At 54.6% G+C, this 21,617-nt stretch overlaps 2 protein-coding genes across 3 annotated transcripts in view; one reads left to right on the top strand and one right to left on the bottom strand.

The window, feature by feature from the left end:
- BSCL2 (BSCL2 lipid droplet biogenesis associated, seipin) overlaps nt 1-3,841 on the bottom strand; it is a 29,617-nt gene extending 25,776 nt beyond the window's left edge. Inside the window, exons 1-2 of the mRNA XM_090129536.1 lie at nt 3,757-3,841; nt 597-839 (exon numbers count right to left, since the gene is read on the bottom strand). Coding sequence (XP_089985662.1) covers nt 597-793 — 197 coding nt within the window. The 5' untranslated portion in view covers nt 794-839; nt 3,757-3,841. The remainder of the gene's footprint in view (nt 1-596; nt 840-3,756) is intronic.
- Nucleotides 384-21,096, top strand: LOC149913461 (guanine nucleotide-binding protein G(I)/G(S)/G(O) subunit gamma-3-like). Of its 2 annotated transcripts, none has more exons than XM_090129538.1 (3): nt 384-641; nt 15,546-15,645; nt 20,850-21,096. In XM_090129538.1, the coding sequence occupies exons 2-3, from the start codon at nt 15,550-15,552 to the stop codon at nt 20,976-20,978; spliced, it is 225 nt and encodes a 74-aa protein (XP_089985664.1). In that variant the 5' UTR covers nt 384-641; nt 15,546-15,549; the 3' UTR covers nt 20,979-21,096. The 2 variants fall into 2 exon arrangements, with proteins under 2 accessions (XP_089985664.1, XP_089985663.1); XM_090129537.1 differs by lacking the exon at nt 384-641 and adding an exon at nt 4,184-4,336.
- The last annotated feature ends 521 nt before the right edge of the window (nt 21,097-21,617 follow it).

The following is a 21,617-nucleotide window of genomic DNA, read 5'->3' as shown; positions in this document are numbered from 1 at the left end:
CCATAATACCCCCCGTAACCACCCCATAACTCCCCATTCATTCACCCCACAACCACTCCAACCCCCTCCCCAAATTCACCCCAAAAGCCCCCCCCAAAAACCCCATAAAGACCCCCAAAATCCCCCCCCCAACCCTCAAATCCCAACCGGAAGTGCTACCATTTCCCACCGGAAGTGCCAAATTTGACGCCACCGGAAGTCCATATTCCCTGCCCCCCCCCACCCAAATCCCCCCCCCATTCACCTCAAATCCCACCGAACTGCCCCAAGTCCAAATCACCCCGAATTCACCCCCAAAAGCCCCCCCACAAAAACCCCCAAATCCCCCTCAAATCCCAACCGGAAGTGCTCCCATTCCCCCACCGGAAGTGCCAAATTTGACGCCACCGGAAGCCTACGATTCCTCCACCGAAATCCTCCCAACCCCTCTGCCGGAAGTTCCCAATCCTCCCACCGGAAGCCCAACAAACCCCATCCGGAAGCCCCCCGATCCCCAAACCGGAAGTACCACGATACCAAAGCACCCATTGGCTCCCACCCCGACCGGAAGTCTTTAAACCCCTAAAACCGGAAGTAACTCCCCCCGCAGCGCCTACCGGAAGCGGAAGTGCACCGGAGCAACCAGCCCGGCGGCAGGCACGGTAAGGAAGTAGAATCCGCCGTAAGCGAAGGCCGCGGCCCACAGCAGCAGCGCCGCCCCCGCCCCGCACAGCGCCGCCCGCACCGCGCAGCGCCGAGCCCAGAGCAGCAAAAGCCGCGGCCATTGCGGGGCGGCGCCGTGCGAGGGGAGCATCGGCGGGCGGAACCGGAAGGGGCGGGGCTTGGGCCGGAAGCGGGGCCTGGCAGGGGGGGGGATAGAGAGATCACAAGCGGTGGGGTTTCGTGGTGGCTGGGTGGGACCGGAAGAGGCGGGGCTTGGGCCGGAAGCGGGGCATGGAGGAGGGGAATAGATCACCAGCGGTGGGCTTTCATGGTGGCTGGGAGGGACCGGAAGGGGCGGGGCTTTAGGCGGAAGTGGGGTGGGGGTTGGGGAATAAGGAGGGGGGGTGAGGAAGAGGGTGTGGAACCAAATCCTGCCCCATAGATTTGTGGGGGGGCCTGAGACCCCCAAGTGCTGCCCCATAGAGACCCCAAATCCTGCCCCATAGATTTGTGGGGGATGAGACCCCCAAGTTCTGCCCTATAGAGACCCCCAACAGCCCCATAGAGACCCCAAATTCGGCCCCATAGGGACCCCAAATCCTGCCCCATAGATTTGTGGGGGGCCTGAGACAGACCCCCAAGTGCTGCCCCATAGAGACCCCAAATCCTGCCCCATAGATTTGTGCGGGATGAGACCCCCACGTGCTGCCCCATAGAGACCCCAAATTCGGCCCCATAGAGACCCCAAATCCTGCCCCATAGATGTGTGGGGGGCTGAGACCCGCAAGTTCTGCCCCATAGAGACCCCCAACAGCCCCATAGAGAACCCAAATTCGGCCCCATAGAGACCCCAAATGCTGCCCCATAGATGTGTGGGGTTTTGAGGCCCCCAAGTGCTGCCCCATAGAGACCCCAAATGCTGCCCCATAGACGTGGGGTTTTGAGGCCCCCAAGTGCTGCCCCATAGAGACTCCTGCCCCACAGATGTGTGGGGTGCTGCAACCCACAGCATCCGTCCCACCCTACAAATCTATAGGGCACCCCACAACCCCACGCCCCCCAAATTCTGAGCGCCCCAAATTCCGCCCCACACATCTATGGGGCGCTCAGACCCCCAGATTCCACCCCACACATCTATGGGGCGCTCAGACCCCCAGATTCCACCCCACACATCTATGGGGCGCCCCACATCCCCACATTCCATCCCATAGAAACGAATGGGGCTCAGAACCACACAACTGCCCCACACATCTATGGGGCGCCCCATATCCAGCCCCACAGCCCCACATTCTGCCCCACACATCTGTGGGGCCCTCAGACCCACAAATCCCACCCATACAGATCTATGGGGCGCCGCACACATCTATGGGGCGCCCCACAACCCCAAGATCTGCCCCACACATCTGTGGGGCACCCAAAGCCCCAGGATCCCACCCCACACATCTATGGGGCGCCCCACATCCAGCCCCACAACCCCACATTCCACCCCACACATCTATGGGGTTCTCAGACCCACAGACCCCGCCCCACACATCTATGGGGCGCCCCATATCCCACCCCACAGCCCCAAATTCCGTCCCACACATCTGTGGGGCTCTCAGACCCACAAGTCCCACCCTACAGATCTATAGGGCGCCCCACACATCTATGGGGTGCCCCATATCCTGCCCCACAGCCCCAAATTCCGCCCCACACATCTGTGGGGCTCTCAGACCCACAAATCCCCCCCTACAAATCTATGGGGTGCCCCACATCCCCAAGCTCTGCCCCGCACATCTATGGGGCACCCAAAGCCCCAGGATCCCACCCCACACATCTATGGGGCGCCCCATATCCAGCCCCACAACCCCACATTCCACCCCACACATCTATGGGGTTCTCAGACCCACAGACCCCGCCCCACACATCTATGGGGCGCCCCACATCCCCACTTTCCACCCCATAGAAACGAATGGGGCTCAGAACCACACAACTGCCCCACACATCCATGGGGCGCCCCATATCCTGCCCCACAGCCCCACATTCTGCCCCACACATCTGTGGGGCCCTCAGACCCACAAATCCCACCCATACAGATCTATGGGGCGCCGCACACATCTATGGGGCGCCCCACAACCCCAAGATCTGCCCCACACATCTGTGGGGCACCCAAAGCCCCAGGATCCCACCCCACACATCTATGGGGCGCCCCATATCCCACCCCACAGTCCCAAATTCCGCCCCACACATCTGTGGGGCTCTCAGACCCACAAATCCCATCCTACAGATCTATGGGGCACCCCACAACCCCAAGCTCTGCCCCACACATCTGTGGGGCACCCAGAGCCCCAGGATCCCACCCCACACATCTATGGGGCGCCCCACATCCAGCCCCACAACCCCACATTCCACCCCACACATCTATGGGGTTCTCAGACCCACAGACCCCGCCCCACACATCTATGGGGCGCCCCATATCCCACCCCACAGCCCCAAATTCCGTCCCACACATCTGTGGGGCTCTCAGACCCACAAGTCCCACCCTACAGATCTATAGGGCGCCCCACACATCTATGGGGTGCCCCATATCCAGCCCCACAGCCCCAAATTCCGCCCCACACATCTGTGGGGCTCTCAGACCCACAAATCCCCCCCTACAAATCTATGGGGTGCCCCACAACCCCAAGCTCTGCCCCACACATCTGTGGGGCACCCAAAGCCCCAGGATCCCACCCCACACATCTATGGGGCGCCCCACATCCAGCCCCACAACCCCACATTCCACCCCACACATCTATGGGGTTCTCAGACCCACAGACCCCGCCCCACACATCTATGGGGCGCCCCATATCCCACCCCACAGCCCCAAATTCCGTCCCACACATCTGTGGGGCTCTCAGACCCACAAGTCCCACCCTACAGATCTATGGGGCACCCCACAACCCCAAGCTCTGCCCCACACATCCATGGGGCGCCCCATATCCTCCCTCACATCCCCAGGATCCCACCCTACACATCCATGGGGCGCCCCATATCCCGCCCCACAGCCCCACATTCAACCCCACACATCTATGGGGCACCCAAAGCCCCAGGTCCGGCCCCACCCCACACATCTATGGGGCCGCCCCCCCTCACCACGCGCTGCTGTTCTCCCTGCGATGCGCTCCAGGCTCCGCCTCAAGCCCCGCCCCTTCCGCTTCATCGCCCCGCCCCTTCGGCCGCCGCTTCCGCCGTACAACACATCCTACAGCGATGCCACTTCCGCCGTACGGCACAGCCACTTCCGGTCTTTATTCCGCTTTCCAGAACATCCACTTCCGCCGTACGGCACAGCCACTTCCGACCTTTATTCTGCTTTACACCACGGCCACTTCAGCCGTACGGCACCGGCACTTCCGGCCTTTATTCTCCTTTACCTGCACCCCCACTTCCGCCGTATATTCTTCTCTGCATCGCGGCCACTTCCGCCCTTCAAACCCTTTGACTTCCGCCGTACGCTTCCCTCTAACCCCGCCCCTTTCCGCTCCCCCACGCAGAGCGACTTCCGCTCTTTCCGCCTACAAGCACCGCCCACTTCCGGCGCACAGTGCCGCATGAAGCCCCGCCCCCTTTTAAGCCCCGCCCAATGCGGCTGAAGGTGGTGGGCGTGGCTTTAAGCTCCGCCCACTTTTAGGCCACGCCCACTTCTGAGGAGCGCCGCGATCGCAGCGAGGAGGTTGGGGGGGGGGATTTTGGGGTGAATTTGGGGCATTTTGGGCAAATTTGGGGGATTTGGGGATTGGGGGCTTCGGGATGTAAAAAATGGGGATTTTGGGGGGGGATTTGGGGTAAAATTGGGGGATTTGGGGGGATTTTGGGGGTTGGGGAGGATTTGACTCGAAAATGGGGATTTTGGGGGGGTGAATTTGGGGGATTTTGGGGCATTTTGGGGGAAATTTGGGGGATTTGGGGCGAATTTGGGGGATTTGGGGTTTGGGAGCAGTGGGAGATAAAAATGGGGATTTTTGGGGGTGAATTTTGGGGTTTTTGGTGTAAAATTGGGGGATTTTGGGTTCTTTTGGGGATGGGGAAAAGGAACCAAAAATGGGGATTTTTAGGGTCAATTTGGGGGATTTTGGGGCATTTTGGGGGAAAATTGGGGGATTTGGGGTTTGGGGGCAGTGGGAGATAAAAATGGGGATTTTTAAGAGGGTGAGATTTGGGGTTTTGGGGTAAAATTGGGGGTTTTGGGGTCTTTTGGGGTGGGGAAAAGGGACCAAAAATGGGGATTTTTGGGGTGAATTTGGGGGATTTTGGGGCATTTTGGGGGAAATTTGGGGGATTTGGGGCAAATTTGGGGGATTTGGGGTTTGGGGGCTCAGAGATGCAAGAAGTGGGGATTTTTTGGGGTGAATCTTGGGGTTTTTGGGGTAAAATTGGGGGATTTTGGGGGTGGGGAAAAGGGACAAAAAATGGGGATTTTTGGGGGGTGAATTTGCGGGATTTTGGGGCATTTTGGGGGAAATTTGGGGGATTTGGGGCAAATTTGGGGGATTTGGGGTTTGGGGGCTCGGAGATGCAAGAAGTGGGGATTTTTTGGGGTGAATTTTGGGGTTTTTGGGGTAAAATTGGGGGGGTTTGGGGATGGGAAAAAGGAACCAAATTTGGGGATTTTTAGGGTGAATTTGGGGGATTTTGGGGGTGAATTTGGGGGAAATTTGGGGGATTTGGGGCAAATTTGGGGTTTGGGGGCTTCGGGATTGAAAAAATGGGGATTTTGGTTGGAGAATTTTGGGGTTTTGGGGGTAAAATTGGGGGATTTTGGGGATGGGGAAAAGGGACAAAAAATGGGGATTTTTTGGGTGAATTTGGGGCATTTTGGGGCATTTTGGGGTGAATTTGGGGGATTTGGGGTTTGGGGGCAGTGGGAGATAAAAAATGGGGATTTTTGGGGGGAGATTTGGGGTTTTGGGGGTAAAATTGGGGAAATTTGGGGTCTTTGCGTAGGGAGAAGGGACCAAAAATGGGGATTTTTGGGGTGAATTTGGGGATTTTGGGGCATTTTGGGGGAAATTTGGGGGATTTGGGGTAAATTTGGGGTTTGGGGGCTTCGGGATTGAAAAAATGGGGATTTTGGTGGGAGAATTTTGGGGTTTTTGGGGTAAAATTGGGGGATTTTGGGGTCTATTGGAGTGGGGAAAAGGGACCAGAAATGGGGATTTTGGGGGGTAAATTTGGGGGATTTTGGGGCATTTTGGGGGAAATTTGGAGGATTTGGGGCAAATTTGGGGGATTTGGGGATTGGGGGCTTCGGGATGTAAAAAATGGGGATTTTGGGGGGGGATTTTGGGGTAAATTTGGGGGATTTTGGGGGATTTTGGGGGGGTGGGGAGGATTTGACTCGAAAATGGGGATTTTTGGGGGGTGAATTTGGGGGATTTTGGGGCATTTTGGGGGAAATTTGGGGGATTTGGGGCAAATTTGGGGGATTTGGGAGCAGTGGGAGATAAAAAATGGGGAATTTTGGGGGGGGAATTTTGGAGCATTTTGGGGTAAAATTGGGGGATTTGGGGTCTTTGCGTAGGGAGAAGGGACAAAAATGGGGATTTTTGGGGTGAATTTGGGGGATTTTGGGGCATTTTGGGGCATTTTGGGGCATTTTGGGGCACTTTGGGGCAAATTTGGGGGATTTGGGGTTTGGGGGCTCGGAGATGCAAGAAGTGGGGATTTTTTGGGGTGAATTTTGGGGTTTTTGGGGTAAAATTGGGGGATTTGGGGGATGGGGAAAAGGAACCAGAAATGGGGATTTTTAGGGTGAATTTGGGGGATTTTGGGGCATTTTGGGGGAAATTTGGGGGATTTGGGGCAAATTTGGGGTTTGCGGGCTTCAGGGTTTAAAAAATGGGGATTTTGGTGGGAGAATTTTGGGGTTTTGGGGGTAAAATTGGGGGATTTTGGGGTCTTTTGGGGTGGGGAAAAGGGACCAAAAATGGGGATTTTTTGGGGGTGAATTTGGGGGATTTTGGGGCATTTTGGGGGAAATTTGGGGGATTTTGGGGTCTGGGAGCAGTGGGAGATAAAAATGGGGATTTTGGGGGGGGGAATTTTGGGTTTTTGGGGTAAAATTGGGGGATTTGGGGTCTTTTGGGGATGGGGAAAAGGAACCAAAAATGGGGATTTTTAGGGTGAATTTGCGGGATTTTGGGGCATTTTGGGGGGAATTTGGGGGATTTGGGGTTTGGGAGCAGTGGGAGATAAAAATGTGGATTTTTTGGGTGCAGAATTTGGGGGTTTTGGGGTAAAATCGGGGGATTTTGGGGTCTTTTTGAGATGGGGAAAAGGGACCAAAAATGGGGATTTTGGGGTGAATTTTGGGATTTTTGGGCATTTTGGGGGAAATTTGGGGGATTTGGGGCAAATTTGGGGGATTTGGGGTTTGGGGTCTCGGAGTTGCAAGAAGTGGGGATTTTTTGGGGTGAATTTTGGGGTTTTGGGGGTAAAATTGGGGGATTTGGGGGATGGGGAAAAGGGACCAAAAATGGGGATTTTTTGCGGTGAATTTGGGGGATTTTGGGGCATTTTGGGGGAAATTTGGGGGATTTGGGGCAAATTTGGGGTTTGGGGGCTTCGGGATGTAAAAAATGGGGATTTTGGTGGGAGAATTTTGGGGTTTTTGGGGTAAAATTGGGGGATTTTGGGGTCTATTGGAGTGGGGAAAAGGGACCAGAAATGGGGATTTTTGGGGGGTAAATTTGGGGGATTTTGGGGCATTTTGGGGGAAATTTGGAGGATTTGGGGCAAATTTGGGGGATTTGGGGATTGGGGGCTTCGGGATGTAAAAAATGGGGATTTTGGGGGGGGATTTTGGGGTAAAATTGGGGGATTTGGGGGGATTTTGGGGGTTGGGGAGGATTTGACTCGAAAATGGGGATTTTTGGGGGGTGAATTTGGGGGATTTTGGGGCATTTTGGGGGAAATTTGGGGGATTTTGGGGTCTGGGAGCAGTGGGAGATAAAAATGGGGATTTTGGGGGGGGGAATTTTGGGTTTTTGGGGTAAAATTGGGGGATTTGGGGTCTTTTGGGGATGGGGAAAAGGAACCAAAAATGGGGATTTTTAGGGTGAATTTGCGGGATTTTGGGGCATTTTGGGGAAAATTTGGGGGATTTGGGGCAAATTTGGGGGATTTGGGGTTTGGGGTCTCGGAGTTGCAAGAAGTGGGGATTTTTTGGGGTGAATTTTGGGGTTTTGGGGGTAAAATTGGGGGATTTGGGGGATGGGGAAAAGGGACCAAAAATGGGGATTTTTTGCGGTGAATTTGGGGGATTTTGGGGCATTTTGGGGGAAATTTGGGGGATTTGGGGCAAATTTGGGGTTTGGGGGCTTCGGGATTGAAAAAATGGGGATTTTGGTGGGAGAATTTTGGGGTTTTTGGGGTAAAATTGGGGGATTTTGGGGATGGGGAAAAGGGACAAAAAATGGGGATTTTTTGGGTTAATTTGGGGCATTTTGGGGCATTTTGGGGTGAATTTGGGGGATTTGGGGTTTGGGGGCAGTGGGAGATAAAAATGGGGATTTTGGGGGGGGGAATTTTGGGTTTTTGGGGTAAAATTTGGGGATTTGGGGTTTTTGGGGATGGGGAAAAGGAACGAAAAATGGGGATTTTTGGGGTGAATTTGGGCATTTTGGGGCATTTTGGGGGAAATTTGGGGGATTTGGGGCAAATTTGGGGGATTTGGGGTTTGGGGGCTCGGAGTTGCAAGAAGTGGGGATTTTTTGGGGTGAATTTTGGGGTTTTTGGGGTAAAATTGGGGGATTTTGGGGATGGGGAAAAGGAACCAGAAATGGGGATTTTGGGGGTGAATTTGGGGGATTTTGGGGCATTTTGGGGTGAATTTGGGGGATTTGGGGTTTGGGAGCAGTGGGAGATAAAAAATGGGGATTTTTAGAGGGGGGAATTTTGGGGTTTTGGGGTAAAATTGGGGGATTTTGGGGGGGAGGATTTGACCCCAAAATGGAGATTTTTGCGGGGTGAATTTGGGGGATTTTGGGGTAAAATTTGGGTTTTCGAGTCAAATTTGGGGCAGATTTGGGATTTTTGGGGTCAAAATGGGGCAAATTTGAGGTTTGGCGACAAAAATTTGGGGCAGATTTGGGGCTTTTGGGGTCAAATTTGGGGTTTTGGGGGACAAATTTGGGGCAGATTTGGGTTTTTTTGAGTCAAATTTGGGATTTTGGGGTCAAATTTGAAGCAAATTTGGGGGTTTTGGGGTCAAGTTTGGGGCAAATTTGGGGATTTTTGAGTCAAATTTGGGGCAGATTTGGGAATTTTGGGGTCAAATTTGGGGCAGATTTGGGGTTTTTGGGATTAAAATGGGGCAAATTTGTGGTTTGAGGCCAAAAATTTGGGGCAGATTTGGGGTTTTGAGGATCAAATTTGGGTTTTTTGGGTCATATTGGGGTAAATTTGGGGTTTGGGGTCAAATTTGGGGGAGATTTGGGGTTTTTTGAGTCAAATTTGGGGTTTTGGGGTCAATTATGGAGCAAATTTGGTGTTTATGGGGTCAAATTGGGGCAGATTTGGGGTCTTTGGGGTCAAATTTGGGACAGATTTTGGGATTTGGGGTCAAAGATGGGGCAGATTTGGGTTTTTTGGGCTCACAATACAAATTTTGGGGTAATACTGGGGTTTTTTGGGGTCTCATTTGGGGATTTTGGGGTCATACTGGAGATTTTTGGGGTCACATTGGGGATTTCTGAGTCAAATTTGGGGCAGATTTGGGTTTTTTGGGGGCTTTTTGGTCAAATATGGGGCAGATTTGGGGTTTTTGGGGTCACAATAGAGATTTTTAGGTCACATTGTGGATTTTGGGGTCAGACTGGGGATTTTTGGGGTCATTCTGGCTATTTTTGGGGACACATTGGGGATTTTTGGGTCACATTGGGGTTTTTTGGGGTCACATTGGGGATTTCTGCGTCAAATTTGGGGCAGATTTGGGGTTTTTTGGTCAAATATGGGGCAGATCTGGGGTTTTGGGGGTCATACTGGATATTTTTGGGGTCACATTGGGGATTTTGGGGTCACACTGGGGATTTTTGGGGCCATATTGGGGATTTTTGGGGTCACATTGGGGATTTCTGAGTCAAATTTGGGGCAGATTTGCGGTTTTTGGGGTCAAATTTGGGGCAGATTTGGGTTTTTTTGGGGTTTTTTTGGTCAAATATGGGGCAGATTTGGGGTTTTTTGGGGTCATATTGGGGATTTTGGGGTCACATTGGGGATTTCTGCGTCAAATTTGGGGCAGATTTGGGTTTTTTTGGTCAAATATTGAGCAGATTTGGGGTTTTTGGGGTCACATTGGGGATTTTGGGATCATATTGGGTTTTTTTGGGGTCATACTGGGGATTTTGGGGTCACATGGGGGATTTTTGGGGTCACATTGGGGATTTTGGGGTCACATTGGGGATTTCTGAGTCAAATTTGGGGCAGCTTTGGGGGTTTTGGGGTTTTTTTGGTCAAATATGGTGCAGATTTGGGTTTTCTGGGTTCACATGGGGGATTTTGGGGTCACATTGTGGATTTTGGGGTCATATTGGGAATTTTTGGGGTCACATTGGGGATTTCTGAGTCAAATTTGGGGCAGATTTGGGTTTTTTTGGTCAAATTTGGGGCAGATTTGGGTTTTTGGGGGATTTTTGAGTCAGATTAGGGGGAGATTTGGGTTTTTTGGGTCAAATATGGGGCAGATTTGGGGTCTTCGGGATCATATTGTATTTTTTGGGGTCACATTGCGGATTTCTGAGTCAAATTTGGGGCAGATTTGGGGATTTTGGGGTCATTCTGGGGTTTTTTGGGGCCATATTTGGGATTTTTGGGGTCACATTGGGGATTTTGGGGTCACACTGGGGTTTTTTGGGGCCATATTCGGGATTTTTGGGGTCACATGGGGGATTTTGGGGTCACATGGGGGATTTTGGGGTCATACTGGATATTTTTGGGGTCACATTGGGGATTTTGGGGTCACACTGTGGATTTTAGGGTCACATTGGGATTTTAGAGTCACATTGTGGATTTTGGGGTCATACTGGGTATTTTTGGGGTCACATTGGGGATTTCTGAGTCAAATTTGGGGCAGATTTGGGTTTTTTGGGGTGTTTTGGTCAAATATGGGGCAGATTTGGGATTTTGGGGTCACATTGGGGGTTTTGGGGTCATACTGGGTTTTTTTGGGGTCACATGGGGGATATTTGGGGTCACATTGTGGATTTTGGGGTCATACTGGGGACTTTTGGGGTCACATTGGGGATTTTGGGGTCATTCTGGCTATTTTGGGGGTCACATGGGGATTTTGGGGTCATATTGGGGACTTTTGGGGTCACATGGGGGATTTTGGGGTCATACTGGGGGTTTTGGGGTCACATTGTGGATTTTGGGGTCACATTGGGGATTTTAGGGTCACATTGGGGATTTTGGGGTCATACTGGATGTTTTTGGGGTCACATTGGGGATTTTTGGGGTCACATTGGGATTTTAGGGTTACACTGGGGATTTTAGGGTCACATTGGGATTTTAGGGTCACATTGTGGATTTTAGGGTCACATTGGGATTTTGGGGTCACATCCGGGAATCCCGCCTCAAACTTGGGGCATCTTTGTGTTTCCCTGGCCTCAACGAGGGGCTTTTTGGGGTTGAGAGGCGGGGATTTTTGGTGTGAAATGCGGGGATTTTGGGGTCAGTTTTGGGGCCGAGGTCTTTGGGGTCAGTTTTGGGGCCGAGGTGTTTGGGGTCAGTTTTGGGGCCGAGGTTTTTGGGGTCTGTTTTGGGGCCGAGGTTTTGGGGTCAGTTTTGGGGCCGAGGTTTTTGGGGTCATTTTTGGGGCCGAGGATTTGGGGTCAGTTTTGGGGCCGAGGTGTTTGGGGTCAGTTTTTTGGGGTCAGTTTTGGGGCCGAGGTTTTGGGGTCAGTTTTGGGGCAGAGGTTTTTGGGGTCAGTTTTGGGGCCGAGGTTTTGGGGTCAGTTTTGGGGCCGAGGTCTTTGGGGTCAGTTTTGGGGTCGGTTTTGGGGTCAGTTTTGGGGTCAGTTTTGGGGCCGAGGTTTTGGGGTCGGTTTTGGGGTCGGTGTTGGGGTCGGTTTTGGGGTCGGTTTTGGGGTCGGTTTTGGGGTCAGTTTTGGGGTCGGTTTTGGGGTCGGTTTTGGGGTCAGTTTTGGGGCCGAGGTTTTGGGGTCGGTTTTGGGGTCAGTTTTGGGGTCAGTTTTGGGGTCGGTTTTGGGGTCGGTTTTGGGGTCAGTTTTGGGGTCGGTTTTGGGGTCAGTTTTGGGGTCGGTTTCGGGGTCAGTTTTGGGGCCGAGGTTTTGGGGTCAGTTTTGGGGCCGAGGTTTTTGGGGTCAGTTTTGGGGTCAGTTTTGGGGTCAGTTTTGGGGCCGAGGTGTTTGGGGTCAGTTTTGGGGCCGAGGTTTTGGGGTCAGTTTTGGGGTCGGTTTTGGGGTCAGTTTTGGGGTTGGTTTTGGGGTCAGTTTTGGGGTCAGTTTTAGGGTCGGTTTTGGGGTCAGTTTTGGGGTCAGTTTTGGGGTCGGTTTTGGGGTCAGTTTTGGGGCCGAGGTTTTGGGGTCGGTTTTGGGGTCAGTTTTGGGGTCGGTTTTGGGGTCAGTTTTGGGGTCAGTTTTGGGGCCGAGGTTTTGGGGTCAGTTTTGGGGTCGGTTTTGGGGTCAGTTTTGGGGTCAGTTTTGGGGTTGGTTTTGGGGTCAGTTTTGGGGTCGGTTTTGGGGTCGGTTTTGGGGTCAGTTTTGGGGTCGGTTTTGGGGTGGGTTTTGGGGTCAGTTTTGGGGTCGGTTTTGGGGTCGGTTTTGGGGTCAGTTTTGGGGTCAGTTTTGGGGTCAGTTTTGGGGTCGGTTTTGGGGTCAGTTTTGGGGTCGGTTTTGGGGTCGGTTTTGGGGTCAGTTTTGGGGTCGGTTTTGGGGTGGGTTTTGGGGTCAGTTTTGGGGTCGGTTTTGGGGTCGGTTTTGGGGTCAGTTTTGGGGTCAGTTTTGGGGCCGAGATTTTGGGGTCGGTTTTGGGGTCGGTGTTGGGGTCAGTTTTGGGGTCGGTTTTGGGGTCAGTTTTGGGGTCAGTTTTGGGGTCAGTTTTGGGGCCGAGGTCTTTGGGGTCAGTTTTGGGGCCGAGGTTTTGGGGTCAGTTTTGGGGTCGGTTTTGGGGTCGGTTTTGGGGTCAGTTTTGGGGTCGGTTTTGGGGTCGGTTTTGGGGTCGGTGTTGGGGTCAGTTTTGGGGTCGGTTTTGGGGTCAGTTTTGGGGTCGGTTTTGGGGTCGGTTTTGGGGTCAGTTTTGGGGTCAGTTTTGGGGCCGAGGTTTTGGGGTCAGTTTTGGGGTCGGTTTTGGGGTCGGTTTTGGGGTCAGTTTTGGGGTCGGTTTTGGGGTCAGTTTTGGGGTCAGTTTTGGGGCCGAGGTCTTTGGGGTCAGTTTTGGGGCCGAGGTTTTGGGGTCAGTTTTGGGGTCAGTTTTGGGGCCGAGGTTTTTGGGGTCAGTTTTGGGGCCGAGGTTTTGGGGTCAGTTTTGGGGTCGGTTTTGGGGTCGGTTTTGGGGTCGGTTTTGGGTTCGGTTTTGGGGTCGGTTTTGGGGTCGGTTTTGGGGTCAGTTTTGGGGTCGGTTTTGGGGTCGGTTTTGGGGTCAGTTTTGGGGTCAGTTTTGGGGTCGGTTTTGGGGTTGGTTTTGGGGTCAGTTTTGGGGTCGGTTTTGGGGTCAGTTTTGGGGTCGGTTTTGGGGTCGGTTTTGGGGTCAGTTTTGGGGCCGAGGTCTTTGGGGTCGGTTTTGGGGTCAGTTTTGGGGTCAGTTTTGGGGTCAGTTTTGGGGTCAGTTTTGGGGTCGGTTTTGGGGTCGGTTTTGGGGTCAGTTTTGGGGTCAGTTTTGGGGTTGGTTTTGGGGTCAGTTTTGGGGTCGGTTTTGGGGTCGGTTTTGGGGTCAGTTTTGGGGTCGGTTTTGGGGTGGGTTTTGGGGTCAGTTTTGGGGTCGGTTTTGGGGTCGGTTTTGGGGTCAGTTTTGGGGTCAGTTTTGGGGTCAGTTTTGGGGTCGGTTTTGGGGTCAGTTTTGGGGTCGGTTTTGGGGTCGGTTTTGGGGTCAGTTTTGGGGTCGGTTTTGGGGTGGGTTTTGGGGTCAGTTTTGGGGTCGGTTTTGGGGTCGGTTTTGGGGTCAGTTTTGGGGTCAGTTTTGGGGCCGAGATTTTGGGGTCGGTTTTGGGGTCGGTGTTGGGGTCAGTTTTGGGGTCGGTTTTGGGGTCAGTTTTGGGGTCAGTTTTGGGGTCAGTTTTGGGGCCGAGGTCTTTGGGGTCAGTTTTGGGGCCGAGGTTTTGGGGTCAGTTTTGGGGTCGGTTTTGGGGTCGGTTTTGGGGTCGGTTTTGGGGTCGGTGTTGGGGTCAGTTTTGGGGTCGGTTTTGGGGTCAGTTTTGGGGTCGGTTTTGGGGTCGGTTTTGGGGTCAGTTTTGGGGTCAGTTTTGGGGCCGAGGTTTTGGGGTCAGTTTTGGGGTCGGTTTTGGGGTCGGTTTTGGGGTCAGTTTTGGGGTCGGTTTTGGGGTCAGTTTTGGGGTCAGTTTTGGGGCCGAGGTCTTTGGGGTCAGTTTTGGGGCCGAGGTTTTGGGGTCAGTTTTGGGGTCAGTTTTGGGGCCGAGGTTTTTGGGGTCAGTTTTGGGGCCGAGGTTTTGGGGTCAGTTTTGGGGTCGGTTTTGGGGTCGGTTTTGGGGTCGGTTTTGGGTTCGGTTTTGGGGTCGGTTTTGGGGTCGGTTTTGGGGTCAGTTTTGGGGTCGGTTTTGGGGTCGGTTTTGGGGTCAGTTTTGGGGTCAGTTTTGGGGTCGGTTTTGGGGTTGGTTTTGGGGTCAGTTTTGGGGTCGGTTTTGGGGTCAGTTTTGGGGTCGGTTTTGGGGTCGGTTTTGGGGTCAGTTTTGGGGCCGAGGTCTTTGGGGTCGGTTTTGGGGTCAGTTTTGGGGTCAGTTTTGGGGTCAGTTTTGGGGTCGGTTTTGGGGTCGGTTTTGGGGTCAGTTTTGGGGTCGGTTTTGGGGTCGGTTTTGGGGTCGGTTTTGGGGCCGAGGTTTTGGGGTCAGTTTTGGGGTTGGTTTTGGGGTCAGTTTTGGGGTTGGTTTTGGAGTCGGTTTTGGGGTCGGTTTTGGGGTCAGTTTTGGGGCCGAGGTTTTGGGGTCGGATTTGGGGTCAGTTTTGGGGTCAGTTTTGGGGTCAGTTTTGGGGCCGAGGTGTTTGGGGTCAGTTTTGGGGCCGAGGTTTTGGGGTCAGTTTTGGGGTCGGTTTTGGGGTCAGTTTTGGGGTCAGTTTTGGGGCCGAGGTCTTTGGGGTTGGTTTTGGGGTCGGTTTTGGGGTCAGTTTTGGGGTCGGTTTTGGGGTTGGTTTTGGGGTCAGTTTTGGGGTCGGTTTTGGGGTCGGTTTTGGGGTCGGTTTTGGGGTCAGTTTTGGGGTCGGTTTTGGGGTCAGTTTTGGGGCCGAGGTCTTTGGGGTTGGTTTTGGGGTCGGTTTTGGGGTCAGTTTTGGGGTCGGTTTTGGGGTCGGTTTTGGGGTCGGTTTTGGGTTCGGTTTTGGGGTCGGTTTTGGGGTCAGTTTTGGGGTCGGTTTTGGGTTCGGTTTTGGGGTCGGTTTTGGGGTCGGTTTTGGGGCCGAGATTTTGGGGTCAGTTTTGGGGTCAGTTTTGGGGTCAGTTTTGGGGTCGGTTTTGGGTTCGGTTTTGGGGTCGGTTTTGGGGTCGGTTTTGGGTTCGGTTTTGGGGTCGGTTTTGGGGTCGGTTTTGGGGTCAGTTTTGGGGTCGGTGTTGGGGTCAGTTTTGGGGTCAGTTTTGGGGTCGGTTTTGGGGTCGGTTTTGGGGTCGGTTTTGGGGTCAGTTTTGGGGTCGGTTTTGGGGTCAGTTTTGGGGTCGGTTTTGGGTCGGTTTTGGGGTCGCCGCAGCCCGGTTCCCTGTAGGGCCATGAAGGGCGAGGCGGCGCCGGGGGCGCTGAGCGTGGGCCAGGCCAGGAGGATGGTGGAGCAGCTGCGCATGGAGGCGGCCGTGGGCAGAACCAAGGTGGGATATGGGGTCTGTGGGGTCTTATGGGGTCTGTGGGGTTTTATGGGGTCTGTGGGGTCCTTATGGGGTCTGTGGGGTCCTTATGGGGTTGTGGGGTCCTTATAGGGTCCTTATGGGGTCCTTATGGGGTTGTGGGATCCTTATGGGGTCCTTATGGGGTCTGTGGGGTCCTTACGGGGTCCTTATGGGGTCCTTATGGGGTTGTGGGGTCCTTACGGGGTCCTTATGGGGTCCTTATGGGGTCCTTGTGGGGTCTGTGGGGTCCTTACGGGGTCCTTATGGGGTCCTTATGGGGTCCTTATGGGGTCCTTACGGGGTCCTTATGGGGTCCTTATGGGGTCCTTATGGGGTCCTTACGGGGTCCTTATGGGGTCCTTATGGGGTCCTTATGGGGTCTGTGGGGTCCTTACGGGGTCCTTATGGGGTCCTTATGGGGTCCTTATGGGGTTTTGGGGTTGTGGGGTCCTTATGGGCAGAACCAAGGTGGGATATGGGGTCTGTGGGGTCTGTGGGGTCCTTATGGGGTCCTTATGGGGTTTTGGGGTTATGGGGGCCTTATGGGGTCCTTATGGGGTCCTCATGGGGTTTTGGGGTTGTGGGGTCCTTATGGGGTCTTTATGGGGTCTTATGGGGTCCTTATGGGGTCTTGTGGGGTCTTATGGGGTCCTTATGGGGTCTGTGGGGTCCTTATGGGGTCCTTATGGGGTCCTTATGGGGTCTGTGGGGTCCTTATGGGGTCCTTATGGGGTCCTTATGGGGTCTTGTGGGGTCCTTACGGGGTCCTTATGGGGTCCTTATGGTGTCCTTATGGGCAGGACCAAGGTGTGATACGGGGTCTGTGGGGTCCTTATGGGGTCTTATGGGGTCTTGTGGGGTCTTGTGGGGTCTTATGGGGTCCTTATGGGGTCTGTGGGGTCTTATGGGGTCTGTGCGGTCATATGGGGTCCGTATGGGGTTTTGGGGTTGTGGGGTCCTTATGGGCAGGACCAAGGTGCGATATGGGGTCTGTGGGGTCTGTGGGGTCCTTATGGGGTCTGTGGGGTCCTTATGGGGTCCTTATGGGGTTTTGGGGTTGTGGGGGCCTTATGGGGAGGACCAAGGTGGGATACGGGGTCTTGTAGGGTCTTATGGGGTCTTATGAGGTCTGTGGGGTCTTGTGGGGTCCTTATGGGGTTTTATGGGGTCCTTATGGGGTCTTGTGGGGTCCTTATGGGGTTTTGGGGTTGTGGGGTCCTTATGGGCAGGACCAAGGTGGGATATGGGGTCTGTGGGGTCCTTATGGGGTCTTGTGGGGTCTTATGGGGTCCTTATGGGGTCTGTGGGGTCTGTGGGGTCTGTGGGGTCCTTATGGGGTTTTGGGGTTGTGGGGGCCTTAAGGGGTCCTTATGGGGTCCTTATGGGCAGGACCAAGGTGCGGTACGGGGTCTTATGGGGTCCTTATGGGGTCTTGTGGGGTCCTTATGGGGTTTTGGGGTTATGGGGTCCTTATGGGCAGGACCAAGGTGCGATGTGGGCTCTGTGGGGTCCTTATGGGATCTGTGGGGTCTTATGGGGTCCTTATGGGGTTTTGGGGTTGTGGGGTCCTTATGGGCAGGACCAAGGTGGGATACGGGGTCTGTGGGGTCTTATGGGGTCCTTATGGGGTCTGTGGGGTCTTGTGGGGTTCTTATGGGGTCCTTATGGGGTCTGTGGGGTCTTATGGGGTCTTGTGGGGTCTTGTGGGGTCCTTATGGGGTCCTTATGGGGTCTGTGGGGTCCTTATGGGGTCCTTATGGGGTCATTATGGGGTCTTATGGGGTCCTTATGGGGTCTTATGGGGTCTTGTGGGGTCTTATGGGGTTTTATAGGGTCCTTATGGGGTCTTATGGGGTCTTGTGGGGTCTTATGGGGTCTTATGGGGTCCTTATGGGGTCCCTATGGGGTCTTTATGGGGTTGTGGGGTCCTTATGGGGTCTTTATGGGGTCTTATGGGGTCCTTATGGGGTCTTCTGGGGTCCTTATGGGGTTTTGGGGTTGTGGGGTCCTTATGGGGTCTTTATGGGGTCCTTATGGGGTCCTTATGGGGTCTTGTGGGGTCCTTATGGGGTTTTGGGGTTATGGGGCCCTTATATGGTCTTTATGGTGTCTTGTGGGGTCTTATGGGGTCCTTATGGGGTTTTGGGGTTGTGGGGTCCTTATGGGGTCCTTATGGGGTCTTGTGGGGTCCTTATGGGGTTTTGGGGTTATGGGGGCCTTATGGGGTCCTTATGGGGTCCTTATGTGGTTTTGGGGTTGTGGGGTCCTTATGGGCAGGACCAAGGTGCGATATGGGGTCTTATGGGGTCCTTATGGGGTCCTTATGGGGCCCTTATGGGGTTTTGGGGTTGTGGAGGCCTTATGGGGTCTTATGGGGTCTTGTGGGGTCTGTGGGGTCTTTATGGGGTTTTGGGGTTGTGGGGGCCTTATGCGGTTTTATGGGGTGCTTATGGGGTCTTATGGGGTCCTTATGGGGTTTTGGGGTTATGGGGGCCTTATGGGGTCCTTATGGGGTCCTCATGGGGTTTTGGGGTTGTGGGGTCCTTATGGGGTCTTTATGGGGTTCTTATGGGGTCCTTATGGGGTCTTATGGGGTCCTTATGGGGTTTTGGGGTTATGGGGCCTTATGGGCAGGACCAAGGTGCGATATGGGGTCTGTGGGGTCTGTGGGGTCCTTATGGGGTCTGTGGGGTCTGTGGGGTCCTTATGGGGTCCTTATGGGGTCTGTGGGGTCTTGTGGGGTCCTTATGGGGTCTTTATGGGGTCTGTGGGGTCTGTGGGGTCCTTATGGGGTCTTGTGGGGTCATTATGGGGTTTTGGGGTTATGGGGTCCTTATGGGCAGGACCAAGGTGCGGTATGGGGTCTGTGGGGTCTTATGGGGTCCTTATGGTGTTTTGGGGTTGTGGGGTCCTTATGGGGTCCTTATGGGCAGGACCAAGGTGGGATACGGGGTCTGTGGGGTCTTGTGGGGTCTTATGGGGTCCTTATGGGGTTTTGGGGTTATGGGGGGCTTAAGGGGTCCTTATGGAGTCTTATGGGGTCCTTATGGGGTTTTGGGGTTGTGGGGTCCTTATGGGGAGGACCAAGGTGGGATATGGGGTCTGGTGGGACCTTATGGGGTCCTTATGGGGTTTTGGGGTTGTGGGGTCCTTATGGGTTCCTTACAGGGTCTTATGGTGTCTTATGGGGTCCTTATGAGGTCTTATGGGTTCCTTATGGGGTTATGGGGTCTTTATGGGGTTTTGGGGTTATGGGGTCCTTATGGGGTCCTTATGGGGCCTGAGGGGTCTTACGGGATTGTGGGAGGTTATGGGGTCATTATGGGGTTATGGGGCAGCTCTGGGGCACTTGTGGGGCACTTGTGGGGCAGCTATGTGGCACTTATGGGGCACTTGTGGGGCACTTGTAGGGCAGCTATGCGGCACTTATGGGGCACTTGTGGGGCAGCTATGGGGCAGCTATGGGGCAGCTATGTGGCACTTATGGGGCACTTGTCGGGCACTTGTGGGGCAGCTATGGGGCACTTATGGGGCACTTGTCGGGCACTTGTGGGGCAGCTATGGGGCACTTATGGGGCACTTGTGGGGCACTTGTGGGGCAGCTATGGGGCACTCGTGGGGCAGCTATGGGGCACTTATGGGGCACTTGTGGGGCAGCTATGCGGCACTTATGGGGCACTTGTAGGGCAGCTATGGGGCACTTATGGGGCACTTGTGGGGCACTTATGGGGCACTTGTGGGGCAGCTATGCGGCACTTATGGGGCACTTGTGGGGCAGCTATGGGGCACTTATGGGGCAATTATAGTTCACTTATGGGGCAGTTCTGGGGCACTTGTGGGGCAGCTATGGGGCACTTGTGGGGCAATTATAGTTCACTTATGGGGCAGTTCTGGGGCACTTGTGGGGCAGCTATGGGGCACTTGTGGGGCAATTATAGTTCACTTATGGGGCAGTTCTGGGGCACTTGTGGGGCAGCTATGTGACACTTATGGGGCACTTGTGGGGCACTTATGGGGCACTTGTGGGGCAGCTATGAGGCACTTATGGGGCACTTGTGGGGCACTTGTAGGGCAGCTATGGGGCACTCGTGGGGCAGCTCTGGGGCACTTATGGGGCACTTGTGGGGCAGCTATGCGGCACTTATGGGGCACTTGTAGGGCAGCTATGGGGCACTTATGGGGCACTTGTGGGGCAGCTATGGGGCACTTATGGGGCACTTGTGTGACACTTATGGGGCACTTGTGGGGCAGCTATGGGGCACTTGTGGGGCACTTGTGGGGCAGCTATGTGACACTTATGGGGCACTTGTGGGGCACTTCTGGGGCAGCTATGGGGCACTTATGTGGCACTTATGGGGCACTTGTGGGGCACTTGTGGGGCAGCTATGTGGCACTTATGGGGCACTTGTGGGGCAGCTATGTGGCACTTATGGGGCAAGTATAGTTCACTTATGGGGCAGTTCTGGGGCACTTGTGGGGCAGCTATGTGGCACTTATGGGGTACTTATGGGGCACTTGTGGGGCAGCTATGGGGCACTTATGGGGCACTTGTGGGGCACTCGTGGGGCACTTATGGGGCACTCGTGGGGCAGCTATGCGGCACTTATGGGGCACTTGTGGGGCACTTGTGGGGCAGCTATGGGGCAGCTATGGGGCACTTGTGGGGCAGCTATGCGGCACTTATGGGGCACTTGTGGGGCACTTGTGGGGCAGCTATGTGGCCCTTATGGGGCACTTCTGGGGCAGCTATGGGGCACTTATGTGGCACTTATGGGGCACTTGTGGGGCACTTGTGGGGCAGCTATGTGGCACTTATGGGGCACTTGTGGGGCAGCTATGCGGCACTTATGGGGCACTTGTGGGGCACCTATAGGACACTTGTGGGGCACTTATGTGGCACTTATGGGGCACTTGTAGGGCACTTATGGGGCACTTGTGGGGCAATTATAGTTTACTTGTGGGGCACTTGTGGGGCACTTGTGGGGCAGCTATGGGGCCCTTATGGGGCAGTTCTGGGGCACTTGTGGGGCAGCTGTGGGGCAGTTCTGGGGCACTTGTGGGGCAGCTATGGGGCACTTGTGGGGCAGCTATGCGGCACTTATGTGGCACTTATGGGGCACTTGTGGGGCACTTGTGGGGCAGCTATGCGGCACTTATGGGGCACTTGTGGGGCACTTGTGGGGCAGGTGTCGAAGGCCGCGGCAGAGCTGCTGTCGTACTGCGAAGCCCACGCAGGTGAGGATCCGCTGCTGGCGCCCGTCCCCACGGCCGAGAACCCCTTCAGGGAGAAGAAGCTCTTCTGCGCCCTGCTCTGAGCCGCGCTTGTGGGGCAGCCCCACACTTATGGGGCGGACCCACACTTAGGGGGCGGACCCACATTTATGGGGTGGAGTCGGACTTGGGCTGAGCCATAGATGTGGGGCTGTGTCTGAAGGCTGTGTATCACTTTGTGTTTCACTTATGGGGCAGCCCCACATTTATGGGGTGGACCCACACTTAGGGGGCGGACCCACATTTATGGGGTGGAGTCGGACTCGTGGGGTGGAATCATAGATGTGGGGCTGCGTCTGATTCTGAGGGTTTGTGTCATTTTGTGTTTCACTTATGGGGCAGCCCCACACTTATGGGGCAGACCCACACTTAGGGGGCGGACCCACACTTATGGGGTGGCATTGGACTCGTGGGCTGGAATCATAGATGTGGGGCTGCGTCTGATTCTGAGGGCTGTGTGTCACTTTGTGTTTCACTTGTGGGGCAGCCCCACACTTATGGGGCAGACCCACACTTATGGGGTGGACCCACACTTATGGGGTGGAATCGGACTTGTGGGGCTGAGCCATAGATGTGGGGCTGCGTCTGATTCCAAAGGTTGTGTCACTTCTGAAGGGTTTGTGTTCCACTTATGGGGCAGCCCCACACCTATGGGGTGGAGTCACACTTATGGGGCAGCCCCA

Source organism: Phasianus colchicus, chromosome 37 (assembly GCF_987193195.1).
Source record: "Phasianus colchicus chromosome 37, bPhaCol1.hap1.1, whole genome shotgun sequence".
Classification (NCBI taxonomy): Eukaryota; Metazoa; Chordata; class Aves; order Galliformes; family Phasianidae; genus Phasianus; species Phasianus colchicus.
Note: the sequence above shows the minus strand (reverse complement) of the source record. Positions and strands in the feature narration are given on the sequence as shown.

What these genes read in the sequence shown, in the direction of transcription:
- LOC149913461 (XM_090129538.1), top strand. Translation starts at nt 15,550, where the DNA reads ATGAAGGGCGAGGCGGCGCCGGGGGCGCTGAGCGTGGGCCAGGCCAGG. An exon ending in CGGCCGTGGGCAGAACCAAG is followed by an intron (nt 15,646 to 20,849) that starts GTGGGATATGGG and finishes CTTGTGGGGCAG; the next exon opens with GTGTCGAAGGCCGCGGCAGA.